This window comes from Gymnodraco acuticeps, unplaced genomic scaffold (genome assembly GCF_902827175.1).
Source record: "Gymnodraco acuticeps unplaced genomic scaffold, fGymAcu1.1, whole genome shotgun sequence".
NCBI classification, from domain to species: Eukaryota; Metazoa; Chordata; class Actinopteri; order Perciformes; family Bathydraconidae; genus Gymnodraco; species Gymnodraco acuticeps.
The window spans coordinates 274617-290095 of NW_022991325.1; the positions used below are offsets into that span (position 1 = coordinate 274617).

The 15479-nt window shown below is 41.1% G+C and overlaps 1 protein-coding gene across 1 annotated transcript; it reads right to left on the reverse strand.

Annotated features, from left to right (window-relative positions):
- Positions 1-11524: 11524 nt before the first annotated feature.
- LOC117562528 lies at positions 11525-14928 on the reverse strand. Its single transcript, XM_034240372.1, has 4 exons — positions 14655-14928; positions 12993-13259; positions 12523-12757; positions 11525-11558 (listed from the first exon to the last, which is right to left on the reverse strand). The coding sequence occupies exons 1-4, from the start codon at positions 14869-14871 to the stop codon at positions 11525-11527; spliced, it is 753 nt and encodes a 250-aa protein (XP_034096263.1). The 5' UTR covers positions 14872-14928.
- Between the last annotated feature and the right edge of the window lie 551 nt (positions 14929-15479).

Below are 15479 nucleotides of genomic sequence, written 5' to 3' on the forward strand. Positions count from 1 at the left end.
ATATGTCGGGTAGTAATAGATTTATTTATTTTCTTCTCCGACCAGAATGCGTAGAATCCCCCCAGAACCCCCCTCCTGGGGTTGGGTTTTCTGCATTTCACGTTTTTCACGTGTGGTGAATTTGCAGGATTGACTCCAAGTCTGCCTTTTTATTGAATACAAGTCAAGTGTGCCTTTTTTTGTTATACAGTTCAACCTTTATTCTAGAAGATTGATGACCATTATCAGATTAAACTTTCTTTAAAAGCATACCGGGGGATGCAGGCCTTTTTTTCACAAAACTGTGTCTCAGAGCTTCTTAACATTTAACAACCTATGAATGTGTCATACTCATTTAACAGGAAGAAACTGAGCTAACTGACGATACGAACCATTTTTACCGTAACAAAACACTAGTAACTAAGGTAAAGGAAGTGACTGGGAAGAAAATATCTCCATGGAGAAAGGCCATGACCGTGAGAGCAGAAAAAAGAGAGTGTCGAAAAGCTGAACGTAGGTGGCGAAAAACAAATCTCCAGGTTCACTTTGAAATCTATAAAGAGAGACTTGGCCTTTATCATTTGGAATTGAAAAACGCACGACAGTCTTTCTTCTCTGACATCATTACCAAAAACGCACGTGCCTTGTTTGCTACCGTCGACAGACTAACTAACCCCCCAGTGTCAGTAGCCTCTGAATTTCTATCCACCAGGGCGTGCAATGACTTTGCCTCCTTCTTCACTGACAAAATTCAGAAAATCAGAAAAGCAGTCAGTGCCTCTGCATCAGGAACAGCAAATGTGTTGTCCCTATCTCCACTTAACATCAATTCAGACATCATGACACAATTCCATCAGATTAATGATAAAAACAGAGGACATTATACAACTTCTGAAATCCTCCTCCTGCTGCCTTGATATTATTCCAACAGGATTTTTCAAAGATGTTTTTCGTTGCATGGCCTCAGATCTACTTCATATAGTAAACACATCTCTTCACTCAGGTATTTTTCCACAGGCCCTGAAAACTGCAGTCATTAAACCGCTCTTAAAAAAGAATAATCTAGATGCTTCAGTAATGAACAATTACAGGCCCATATCAAACCTGCCATTTCTAGGTAAAATCATTGAAAAAGTTGTTTTTCAACAGTTGAGTAATTTCTTGCATTTAAATAACTGTTTCGATGTGTTCCAGTCAGGCTTTCGTCCAAACCACAGCACTGAGACTGCTCTTGTAAAGGTCTTTAATGACATCCACTTAAACACAGACAGTGGCAGAACTTCAGTGTTAGTATTATTAGATCTCAGTGCTAAGTTTGACACAGTCACAACATATTACTAGACCGACTAGAAAACTGGGTGGGACTTTCGAAAACAGTTCTAAATTGGTTTGAATCCTACTTAAAGGACAGAAACAACTTTGTTTCTTTGGGCTGTCAGTCGATTAAAATATTTAATCGCGATTAATCGCATGATTGTCCATAGTTAATCGCGATTAATCGCAAATGAATCGCAAATTTTTTATCTGTTCTAAATGTACCTTAGAGGAATATTTTTCAAGTTTGTAATACTCTTATCAACATATGAGTGGACAAATATGCTTTATGCTAATGTTTATTATCATTTGAACAATGACAAATATTCTCATGAATATTAAACACAACAACCTGTGTGTGTGTGTGTGTGTGTGTGTGTGTGTGTGTGTGTGTGTGTGTGTGTGTGGTGTGTGTGTGTGTGTGTGTGTGTGTGTGTGTGTGTGTGTGTGTGTGTGTGTGTGTGTGTGTGTGGTGTGTGTGTGTGGTGTGTGTGTGTGTGTGTGTGTGTGTGTGTGTGTGTGTGTGTGTGTGTGTGTGTGTGTGTGTGTGTGATGGATCGTTGGAGCTATGTGCGGCATATGCTCCAACGGGAGCTGCCTGGACGCTGCAATCATGTTGCACTATCCGTGCTGAGTGTGCTGACTTTTCGTACAATGTCCCACTGTCTGGCTGCCTGCATAAAGTCAAGTGCTCGGCGCAGTTGTGGTGAAATGTCGCTCCTCTGTTTTCATTTAAACAGCTCCTTATATCCGTTAGCGCAGCTAGCTAGCACCAGATGCTAACAACAACAATGCACGTAAGGTCTCTCTCTCGCTCGCTCGGGCCACACATACACACACCCTCCCGGTCCTCCCAATAGCCAGTCGGTGCCTGCCGGTGAGCGTGGAAGTGTGGTCTGCTGCAAGCGGACGGCAGGAGCGGGGCTGTCAGCATCAGCTTGTAGATGGTATTTTAAACTCGATGCGCTCTGAAACTACGGAGCGGCCGAGGAAAAAAATACACATGCGTTAATCGCGTTAAAATAATTAGTGGCGTTAATTTTTTTTTGCGTTAACTTGACAGCCCTAGTAAATACACATCTGACAAATATGACATGTGGGGTACCTCAAGGCTCCATCTTGGGGCCTCTTCTCTTTAACATCTACATGCTACCACTGGCTCAGATAATGAAAAACAACAAAATAAGTTACCATAGCTATGCGGATGACACACAAATGTACGTAACAATTTCACCAGGAGACTATGCTCCAATTCAAACACTGAGTAAGTGCATTGAACAAATCAATGACTGGATGTGTCAGAACTTTCTCCAATTAAACAAAGATAAAACTGAGGTAATGGTTTTTGGAGCCAAGGCAGAACGTATAAAAGTTAGCGCTGAGCTTCAGCCTGCAATGTTCAAAACAACAGATAAAGCCAGAAATCTAGGTGTAGTCATGGACTCTGACCTGAGTTTCAACAGTCACATTAAAACAGTTACTAAATCAGCCTACTATCACCTAAAGAACATATCTAGGATTAAAAGACTAATGTCACAGCAGGATTTGGAAAAACGTGTCCATGCTTTTATCTTCAGTAGACTCGACTACTGTAATGGTGTCTTCACAGGTCTCACTAAAACATCTATTAGAAAGCTGCAGCTAATTCAGAACGCTGCTGCTCGAGTCCTCACTAACACTAAGAAAGTGGATCACATCACTCCTGTTCTGAAGTCTTTACACTGGCTTCCTGTGTGTCAAAGAATAGATTTCAAAATACTGCTGCTGGTTTATAAAGCTTTGAATGGTTTAGGCCCAAAATACATTTGGGACCTACTGCTAAATGATGAACCTTCCAGATCTCTCAGGTCTTCAGGGACTAGTCAGCTTTCTGTCCCCAGAGTCAGAACTAAACATGGAGAAGCAGCGTTCAGTTATTATGCTCCAAATATCTGGAACAAACTCCCAGAAACCTGCAGGTCCGCTGCAACTCTGACTACTTTTAAATCTAGGCTGAAGACTTTTCTTTTTGCCGCTGCTTTTAATTGAACTATTCACATCTTAAACTGCACTGTAACTTTTATCCATGTATTTTTTTTATTAGCTTTTCTTTTTAATGACTGATTTTAAATGCCATTTTCTTAATGTCTTTCGTTTTTTGTAAAGCACTTTGAATTGCCTTGTGTTGAAAGGTGCTGTATAAATAAACTTGCCTTGCCTTGCCTTGCCTAGTCTCACAAGAAGCGTCTAAATGAGCCCTGAGCGAAACAATGCATTTAGCACAGAACTCACGGTATAAATACTTTATTACTTATCGGATCTGCACAAACAAGATATCAGCTAGCAAACTGAGATTCCACAGATTCTAGAAGTATTAGTATCATCACTGAGCGATCAAAACTCGCGGCAGGGGAAGCAAACCCAGACATCACACCACGTAGCTTTACGGAGCAAAAACGGAAAATAGTCTTATCTTTGCTGTTATTCTGATCAAAAGTTGTGTTCAATGGCATTAAAACGATAAAAACGCTGCTGAAGGTTAATCCAATGTGTCTGTGTCACTTTGAAATGATTACTGATAATCCATCATTCCATTTTGATCAAAAACAGAGATTTCATATTAGCTGTTATTAGCACTATTAGAGCTACAACCATAGACCGTATATATAAAGGCTACAACCCAGCTTCCGGTTTTGGGCATTCTGGCTGCACATCACTCTATTCACCAATGGGTAATGTTTAGATGGATTTTAGGAACTTCCCTCTCGATTCTATTGGCTCTAACGGTTAAAAAGAGGTGTCAATCATCAAAATCGACCGAGGGGGGCCAGAGATATGTAAAATGCACCCAAATGACCCCAGAAGTGTTTTTCTTTTTCTAAATCTCTCTAAAAAGGTCACTTGTTTTGCATCAATCTTGATACAAGGTACTTATTATATGTTGTTTGGATCCCTAAAGCTTTTAGTCTACTATCCCATCATTCAAGGGTGGTTTTCACTTTAAGTAATGTGTTTTTTTTTGGACGGACACTATCATTTATATTTTTTTACTATGTTCAATCTGAATTTGCTTTAAAATAAAAAAAATTCTATATTAATTCTGACTTTTCTACATCCAACTCACAGGTTTAGCATTGCTTTGAGAAAAAAGATTATTCATTTAACCCTTTTAGAAGTGAAGTTATGGTCATTTGTTCTGGGAATGTCATTTTCGAGCCTGAGGCCTGAAAAACAGGCTCAGGGGTTAATACTAATAATAATCCTTATATTTATTATAGCGCTCTCAAAGCGCTTTACAAATACACATTACACATCATACATACATGTAATGTTAATCTACTGTGGACAATACCCACAGGAGCAAATTCGGGTGAAGTGTCTTGCCCAAGGACACAACGGCCTGACGCAGTCGGGCGGGAGCGGGTTTCGAACTGGAGTTCCCCAACGCCCCCTTGATCTGATGATCAAACGCACAGACCACTGCGCCACCCGTCCCAACAGGATTACGACCCAGTTAAACAACATTGGTGCTGCTTTCCCATTGTGAACCGTTAGCATTTTGCTAACGCGGACTCACCCCACCTGAGTCACTCTCACCAGTTTAGAGACGCCCATGGAAACTGTCAACATGTACAGAACAGGAACAGTTTTTCTTTTAAACTTATATGAAGGAATGTGTGCAGCCTGTCAGAATCGTTTCTCACTGTCTCATTAGAGAACAGAACATGTTCATCATGCCGTACTTGTCTTAAATCCTCTCTATCCTCTATGATGACATGGTTGTGTCATTACGATAAAACATAGTTAATGTTGGTGCACAGGTCTGTGAGATTGTGATGCCTTGGCAAAAATGGCCTTGCCTATAGAGTAGTCTTATATTATATCTGCCGTTTTATGTGCACTTTTTCATTTGATCTCAGTGTATTGAGAGTATTGAATGCGTTCTGCTGTCAATAACTTTTGAAGTACTGTCAATTCCCAAGCTTTGAACATGCACACACACATAGAGGGTTTTAATCTTTTTTTTTGTATTGCACTAAAAGATACATGTTATATTACAGGGAATATAGTTCACAACAAAAGAGCAAAAACAGAAGAAAAGGAAAGCCTAAATCAATTATACCTAGGAAAGTGCACTCAGTAAAGTGATGATCTCAGCAATGTTGACTGAAAATAAATTTAGAAGAGCGGTGAGTAAGGGAAAGTCCCTATGCTGCTCGACTGGCTGTAAAATGCCTTAAGCTTAAGCTAATATTGGTGGCTGATGATTGAGAAGCATACATCTAGAATATGATTTAATTACAGTGTTTTATCTTCTGTGTGGTAGAGGTAAAACCCTGCACCTTTGTCATAATAGGAGATTTGTCTTAATACCTTGCTATTGAAATAAACTAACCACACCTGTCCTGGTTTAGGGTGTAACCTGAGTTACATTGACTGCACTGTGGCATTGTCTGCATTGTCAAGCATTGAAATCAACATTGTATAACAGCTGGCAGCTTCCCAGAGCTGTCTCAAACAGCTGCAGACTGTCCTTTAAAGGCAGCACATCTGCTTTATAGTGACAATGGCCTCAAGTGATTTTAACACTTACAAATGTATACACCTCTCTTAAATGACTGACACCATGTCCTTGTCCATGCAATGCAGTGAAACCTGGGTTGCGGTCGAATAGTCCGTTTTGCTTATGAACCTTCCTAACGGAGTGAAATTACCCGGAAGTACCTTAGTGGCAGCCATGATAAGTGCTGGGTACTAATAAATGGGTACTAGTCGAGGGCCGGACTGTTTCAATGTTTATTGCAGAACTTATTGAAATAAACGTATTGCACATATTAAACCTGGAACTAACAAAGCTTCAATTATTGCCTATAAAAACAACATTAAATAATCAGTTGCATTCATTTCTTATGGCTCTATCTGCAGCTTTTCCCGAGTCATTTCTTATGATTACATTTCTCCACAGGCCAACAACAGCTTCAAAAAAACAATTTCCCTCAAAGAAAAAACCAAACATGCCCTGTTGTCGTGAGAGAAAAAGTGCAGAAGGAAACATCAATTTAGACTGAGTTTGCTGCTCTGTGATGCTAGTTCAAGCCAGATACTTGGCATCTCATCTTGGGTGCAAGTTCATCAATGTTTGGGCTCAGGCTCTGAGCGGAGGAAACCCTCAGGATTGAGTGAAGGTGTGCGTGCAATATACCAGCGGGCCAGATCTAATAGTAATTAAAAATTATCCTGCGGGCTGAAATTAAATCCACCACGGGCCTGATTTGGCCCCCGGGCCTTGAGTTTGACACATGTGCTCTAGATGATAGGAAAGGAGGTTTGAAACTTCCTTTATAACCTCCTTTAGCTTAGGAAACAGAGAAAATGCTTCCCCACAATGCCTTGCGGACGCAGCATTTACTATCATACAACATTCGGCCGTTCACGGAAACAACCGATTATGACCGAGAAATTATATCATGAAAGTTACGGTGCTTATTAAGCATTTTAAAACATATGTGGTAAGTTGCCAAAGTGCTTTGTTTTGAGCGTTCATCAGTATTATAATCAAAAAGAGAAATATGAACGTTACTTTTTTACTGAAATTATCAAATAAAGTCAACATTTCATAGTATTTACTCAGCTCAGTCAGCTGTGTGGGGTTTGTTAAACTTTTAAAAGATGTTTGAATGGTGATATAGCCTACACAGTGATAGATGTTAAGGACTAACACGTTGATAATAAATACATTTGTATTTATGTTAAGTTCTTTTCATACAATCATACGTATTGGGATTCATGTGGATTAATACGTGTCGTGTGAACCGGAGGGTTTCCTTTTTTATTTAAATTCCAACCTTGTTCATGAAGAATATGTTTCTCTGTTGTCCACGTTCATAAAGCAAAAAACAACCCCATCAGAGCACGGTGCAGAGTATCTAGATGCGTTTACAGTAATCCGCCGTTCTTATTATACATCCATGTTGTAGTCCGCTGCATAGAAAACTGTAGTTTCCCCACAGCAGACGCACATTTATGACGTCCGCTCGCACATCATAAATACGTCGGATAGTGAAAGTGCAGTCGGATTCTCAAAGCATCGCAGTCTCTTCTCCTAAATCTTTTTTAATTCTCCTATCCACTATCCCTTAATCCCTTGACGTTTCACACAGAGGTCAAGGAATAGATGATAGGAATAGACGATAGGGGCTGATTTTTGGACTATTCAACTGCAGCCCAGCTCTTCAATTTGCATGCTTTCGCCATCTTGTAACATGGCTGTTAGGACTTTCCACAGCCCCGGAGGCCCCTACAGATTTGAACTAGCAGCATGTATTCACAGGCCCCTGGAGCATAGCCAGAGCAGCAGCTTGTACAAAGAACTCAGTCTCCCATTACTCGATCTCTATCTTACAAATGTCTCGCCTCAATATCTGACCTAAATCTAAACTCCGACACACCAAACCTGGTTTTGTACATTATCATAGATTACAGGCACTTCCTAGAAGATGCTCTCATCTATAGAGAAATTAAAGATACATTTTTCTTATAAGGGAAAATTGCACCTGTTCTGACAAAGTAGATACGGGCCAATTTGCGTTATTATCTTTTGCTGTCCAATCTCCATACTCTTACAATTGTGACCTGTAAAGTCATATAATTATGTCCAGCCAACACCCAGTTATTTCAATTGCATATTGGCTTGCAACATACTTCATAGGTCAGAGTTTCGGTGTTATGATTCACCAACACTCAACAGGCTGTTGTTATACAGTATCAGCAGAGTTCCGGCTATAGCTTGGTTTCAGTCACGTGACTTCTATGACGCGCGAAATTCAAGTGGAGGTCAGGAAGTGAAAACGCAATCATTCATCAACGCAGGAATCATGGAGGACACCGACTATGTCAAACAATTAAATGAACCTGCACGCCGCAGATATCGTGAAAAAAATCACAGCACACATCGGATACGATCCGTATCAGCTGAAAAAAAACGACTTTTCTCGTGATTTATCCGATTTGCCCGCTGTCCAGGCGATGGATATCACCAGCTACCTCGTCCTTCATACCTCCTACTACACGGCTAGCCAGATGAAAGCGTATAAAGCCTGGAAGCTTTCAACTACTTCGTGTGTGGATGGGTGAATGACCTCGGCACCAAAGAGGCATTAAACAAATGTCGCCTTGTTTTTGCCCGGGTGGGTGTTAACTACCTATACCTTCTTACCTCTAAGTAGCATTATTAGGAGACATCTAGCTAGCTAACTTTAGCTACATGGACTCATGTAAGGCAGTGTTACGGCTGTCGCCTTGCCTTCAGCATTAACTGGCCTGTGAGTGTGTTGTGTGTTTATATATGTGTATGTTTGTTATGTGTTTAGCTTAGGATATATTGTGTTTTGTGTGTATAGACAGCTCAGAGCCTTTGAACAGCCTGCACGTTGTTTATATCACTCTATGTTGAGGTTAATATTAAAAACAACCTCTTTACCAAGACCATCTGGTTATGTGTTGCTTGTGATGTTGTTAAATGTATGTTACCAACTCGTAAGTTGTGAACTGGAGCTTCAATTGTGTAGGTCAACCATTCCCAGAGGTCTGGAGAAACACCATTAAAAACGTGGATTGTAGCTAAAGAAGATGGAGAGGTTGTTACAGCACACTGTAACTGTATGGCTGGGTAAGTCATAAAATAAATATCCCAACCCAAAGCATATTTGACACAACACTTAAGCTCAGACAAAATAATGCCTGCTATAATATTCATGTTATACCATTACTAGCTTTTACGATCAATCTAGTTATTCTAGTATGTCTCTGTCTATACAGTTTGTCAGAATCCTGCTCACATGTTGGAGCAGTTCTGTTTGCAATCGAAGCAGGTGTGAAGATGAGAGAGACTGCATCCTGCACCACTGAGAAGTGCAAGTGGCTAATGCCATCACATGTCAAAAAGGTATTCAGACCCCAGTGGTCAGTCAGCTGTTCATGCCGTCCTTGCCTGTCTCATTGTTACACTGCACCTACATGTATGTTCACATACATGTTGGTCTGTCTCTCACATGTGCAGATTCCTGCTGCTCCAGTTGCGATGATAGACTTTTCATCCGCAAAATCCAAAAAGCAAAAACTGGATGATGCCATTGCTGGAAGGACAGGTGAGAAGCACACATTTCAGCGTCCCACAGTCCAGGGTTCAAAATTGGAGCGAGGATCAGAGAGGTATATGCAGTTTTTCAAGACTTTGAGCAGAAATTCCCCAAGAAGTGCTGCACTGATGTCCAGGGAACCATATTACAGAGAATTTGTCCCTAAATCTGTGAGCAAGCTACCTAAACCACTACCTCAGTATAGGACACCAGAGATGCTACAGCTATCCCCAACAGAGTAGCAGAATGCATGCCAGGACTTCAGACAGGAAGAGCTGACACAGCCACAGGTCCAGGCAGTAGAGGAGGAGACCAGAAACCAGAGCTTATCAGCAATATGGTTTAGCCAAAGAGCAGGAAGGATCACAGCCTCAAGACTGAAGCAGGTTCTACAGACTAGTCTTGCACAGCCATCAAAGTCCTTGATCAAGTCCATATGCTACCCAGAGGCATACAAGTTCTCTACAGCTGCAACAAGGTATTTATTAGGGATTAGGGAGCCAATCAGAAAAGCAAACTGTATACAGTTTTTCTCAGACGCGGAGGGATACCGACTTGTTGTGAAAAGTAACTTACAATTCTACCCGTGGTATACGCTGATTAGATCACGTATATCAGTAAGTTACAGTACAAGTAACTTATAACTAAAGTCATTATCATTACAAAACATGATTCACAAAATATTCAATGCATAAAAATACAGAATAAATGTGTGTGTGTGTGTGTGTGTGACGGGTATGGATGCAAATACGAGGCAACTGCCCGAAAGCAGTATGAAGGAGTACAAAGTCTGCACCACCAGGGTTTCAGCTGTAAAGACAGCGGGCTTTGGCTGAACCCTCAATGGCCATACATGGGAGCGTCGCCAGACGGAGGTGTCATGTGCACCTGCCATGGAACTGGTATCTGTGAGATAAAGGTAAGTTATTTGTTCAGTATTGTGCTACAGTAAAGCGGGTAAGTATAGGATTGTGACGTGATCCTGAGTCTGGGGATCCTCTCCCAATACATTTTGAGCTGCAGACACTTATTTACAGTACAATATATTACTTTTCTTTTCATTGAACTTTTAGTGCCCACACAGCAAACAAGAGGAGGCCAATCTTCGCCTGTGTGCTGGAGAACAGGGCTTCTGTCTCGTCAACGATGGGGGCACTGTGAAGCTGGACAGGAGACATGCCTACTACCATCAAATACAGGCTCAGCTCCACCTCGTTGATGTTGACTACTGCGACTTTGTTGTCTGGACTAAAAATGACCTCTTTGTAGAGAGAATTGTGCGTGATGTGGACCTGTGGGACAACATCATTCCCAGAGTTGAGCGTTTCTTCAGACTATGTGTTCTCCCTGAAGTGTTGGGACAGCAACTTACAAGGGGAAAGGTAAAAGTCATAAAGAGTTGGCGTGCTCATTTTTTTCCACAAGAACATGTTAGTGCATAACTATCAAGCCTCCTCTCCCTGTCTGCTGTTCCATTTTTCAGTTTCAGTTGCAAGATGATCAGGAGGGAGAGAAGGCGTGATTACCAGCACCTGTGGTCTGTCCTGGTCCCGGAAGTTGTGGTTCTCTCCTTGTTGCATTATTATTACGTGCCGTAGTGGGTGCTGGTGTTTGGGTGTGTGTGGGTGTCTTTTTCTCTCTCCCTCTGATCTCCCCAGGTGCTCCCAATCTTCAATCAGCGCCTCCATATAGGACATGAGGAAGGTTGCAGTCGCTCTCCCCTTATCTTAAGCTTTGTTTGACAAGTTGGCTGGTGAGCCCTTTTTCGTTGTGTTAATTAAAAGACCACTTTATGGCGTCAGAGATCAGTTTCCTCTCCTTTTTCTCTCGGCCGGTTATGTTGTGTGTCGCTACTTCCCTTTGTACCCCTATATTTACAAGGGAACGTAACATTTGCACAGTGGCAGCTCTTTAACCTGCATTACAGCACCTTCATATTCACTGACCACACTCACTAGAGGAAGTAGGGCTGTGTGATATATTGCTATTGTAAAAAAGATGTTTACTGAAAAGATTAAATGATACTAAGACTGAATAATACATGGTTTCTTATTTACATTTACAATAACCCTCAATGGCCATACATGGGAGCGTCACCAGACCAATTGTCATCTCTAGATGACATCTCTATTGTTGAATGAATTAAGCCTGAATGTAGATGAAAGTTGTATATTGAGTAGGGCTACACAATTTTCAATACAAAAAGATGTTTACTGAAAAGACTTGAACACAAGATGTTTGAACACAAAAAGATGTTTACTGAAAAGATTAAATGATACTGAATAATACATGGTTTCTTATTTACAAGACTACAGCTCCATGACTTTACTCCAATGGGACGACAGACACTGACAGATTAGACAAGGCACAGCAAATAACCCCAATCTTGTCAATTAATGCTAGTGCCTCACCTGGTTTTGTTAGCATGTGCTCTATGGGCACAGCCCTGCTTTGCAGAATCTGATATTTTCTTCTGACTAATCCTATGACTCTTTCAACATGAATACGCACATTAGCTATTTTTCTTGTCTCTTCCACCTCATATGCTGACAGCTGACTTTTCCCCCTGGTGAATGCAGGCATCTTTAGTGAAGCACAGTAAAATCCCACACTATCGGCAATATCGAACCCACGGTCTGCTAGGACAATATCTCCAGGTAACAGGTTTTTTAGGAGCCCACTCTGTATTGTGATCTGTTTATCACTAACTCTTCCTCCCCAGGCACAAGATATGTAGGTAACATAGCCTTGGGGAGCAACACCAATCAGAAATGTAACAGTATGGTGATGCTTGTAGTTGGACCATGTTTGTGCTCTAGCTAGTAAATTAGAGGGCCTCTCAATAAAAACTTCAAAACAGTCAACAATCACAGCAACTCTACATCCAAATGCCTGTCTGAATCCCATTGGCATTGTAGCTTGAAGTACATGTCGCTCTGGCCACTCAATTATAAATTCTGTACTCTCGTGAAGTATGTCAATTAACTTATGCCAAATTCTAGAAGCAGTGGAGAGAGAGATGTTGAACCTGAAAGCCAAATCTTTCAGAGGGAGATTTAGTCTCAGCCTCAGCAAAACTAAAATGAACTGTTCAAATTTGGAGAGCACAGACATAGGGCCACAGGTGCTGTAGGGCTCGCACAGTTGAAAAACCTGAAGTAAAACTAAGAAGTTGGGGAGCCCGGTGTAAAACTTTGTTTTCTCTTCGTTGTTCTCAAAGGACTCCTGGTTGAACTTTGTGTCCAGTGCCTTTGTCCGAAGATCTCCCAGCTCTGTTGTGTTCTGTCTCAGAACATCCTCCATCCTCTCGATGTCCTCCATCATTAAATCAGTCTGGCATCCTGCATCTGCATACAATATAGCAGTAGCAAGCATAATTAGTTATTTAAAATAGTCAAATATGAATGTGAATTTTTGTGGTTATCTTTTTGACAACCTTTTTACAGACATGCAAGTTCTCTGTTCCAATTATTGCAGATTCTCAAATTAGTGCTCTATTTTCTAAACCTAATTCAAAGTTTGCATTGATTTTCTGACAATCACATTTGTAATATTTAATAATAATGCTGGTGGTTAATTTACCTTGTTGGTCATTTAATATCCCACTGGTGTCCTCTGGTTGTGGGCTGTCAGACGGGGGCTGCGTCGGTTCTGGGCTCTCGGTTGTCTGCAGGAGATCCAACAAAGCCTCTGCACATTCTGATTGTCTTTGTTGGTCTTCCTTGAGCTCCATCCTCTGCTCTCGTCGAAGAGATGCCTCTGATCTGGGCTTACTTGTTGTGTGGTAACCGAGGCTAACAGTGGGAGCCCAGTCTACCGACTCAACGTCACCCAAAGCGCTAGGGCACCCTAAAAAGTCCCAACAAAGTCCATATTAGACTACAGGTAACTTAAACATGATCAGTATTACTAATAGGGGTGTAACGGTATACGTACCCGTACCGAAATTATTCGGTACGGGCCCTTCGGTTCGGTACAGGTGTGTACCGAAGTGTACCGAACGAATATAACGTTAAACGTAAAAAATTGAGAACGTGAATAACTTTTTGGAAGTAATCTCAGGTGCTGCGTCGCAGCATTCAGAGTAATTTGCTCACATTGGATTCAACGCGTCATAGAGCGAGCAAGTCATTTCATTGGATGAGAGGCATACTATGAGAGCTGGTCAGAGGGATGCGTTCAAATGTAGTCAGTAATTTGAGGAACTGTCAAAAATTAATGGCGAACGCAGATAAAGTTGAGCTCGAAAATCCTCCAGCATCATTGAAGTCTCCGGTTTGGGAACATTTTGGTTTCACAGTTACGTACAAGGATGACGGACAAAGACAGGTGGACTGAACCAAAGCTGTTTTTCGGCATTGTTCAACTAAAATTGGTTACGCGGCTGGCAATACATCAAACTTGCACACTCTTGAAAAGGCATCACCCGAACGTGAATATCACCGGTACCAAAAGAAAAAAGACTGAAGTGCAAACCCAACTCCCACTAGCATTTAAGCCTCCACCACTCGCAGAAAGATCAGACCGAGCCAAAGCTATTACAAACACCAAATATCCTTATGTTGCCATGTTAGCAAAGCGCTACCTGGCTGTATCGGCTACCTCTGTCCCTAGCGAGAGGGTTTTCTCCACATCAGGAGACATTGTTAGTGCCAGCAGATCTGCCCTTTCGGCAAGCAATGTGGACAGGTTCATCTTTCTTTAAAAAAACATGAAAATACAATGACAAGCAAGTCCTAATGTCAAACTGGCTGCTTAGGTGCTAGTACAGTACAGTTCAAATACAGATTATTTCAGTTCATCGAAATGCTGCACCTTAATGTTCATTTTATTATATTTTGTATTTATTTGAGTGAATATTCACAGTTTAATAATAATTAAAAACCCAAAACTAATAGTTTGTTTTGTGAGTACTAGTACAGTAAAGTTCAAATACAGATTATTTCAGTTCATCGAAATGCTGCACCTTAATGTTTATTTTATTATATTTTGTATTTATTTGAGTGAATACATTATTCACAGTTTAATAATAATAATAAAAAAATATATATATATGTTTTGTTTTGTGAAAAAAAATTCTGCTGTACCGAAAACGTACCGAACCGAACCGTGACCAAAAAACCGAGATACGTACCGAACCGAAATGTTTGTGAACCGTTACACCCCTAATTACTAAGTAAATACGCATTTAACCACAACCCAATAATACCTAAACAAAGCCACAAAAACCAAGTTAGCTAATACCTCTGATGAAGTGGTCGCTGCAGACCCGTGCATTAGACGACTCTGCTCCTCCCGACCGCAGATGTAGGTTTGAAAGCCATTTTTTCCGGCGTTCTTCGGTTAGCTTCTTAAATTGCTCAGCTTTATGGACGACAACCTTCGGCACTCGGTAAAACCTCTTGTTTTTCTCTCGGCCGGATCGATTGGAACAACCGTAAACTACACAACACACCGGCATTTTCACAATGGTAACAGCAGCTAGATCCTCTGTAGAAAATTACTTCCTGACCTCCAATGGAATTTCGTGCCAAAGGAACGCAACGGTGTGACGTCACGTGAAACCAAGCTATTGGCAGCACACTGTCAAAAATACAGTAGGCTATATCACCGTCTAAAGTAAGCGACTGCTTTTATAAAACTGTCATCAAGCATGGCAGCCTAAAAGTTACTGGCACATTCATATTTAAATAGTCTTTTGTTAATTAATAATAATGTTCACAATAAAACAGTTCCTTGTAAGCTAGCTGGCGAGGTGGTTTCTATGGAACGTACATAGTGCTGCGTACCGGTACGCCGAACCGGTACTGGACTTGTAAAAAGTTTAGGTTCAAGTCCGGTTAAAACCGGAACGTCGGGAACCGGTACTTACGTATATTCTCCTTTTTGTTGTAAACCATCTAAAACCTTCCATAGATCGAGAAATTTGCGCTGAGAAAAGACGAAAAACATTGTTTTGGCTACATGGCGGCCATTACTGAACTCATGAAGTCTCGCAACTGCTCGCGAGATCTGTGTGACGTCAAGGGAAGCTGGTTTAGACATAGTGGACACTGACAGCGTGGGATT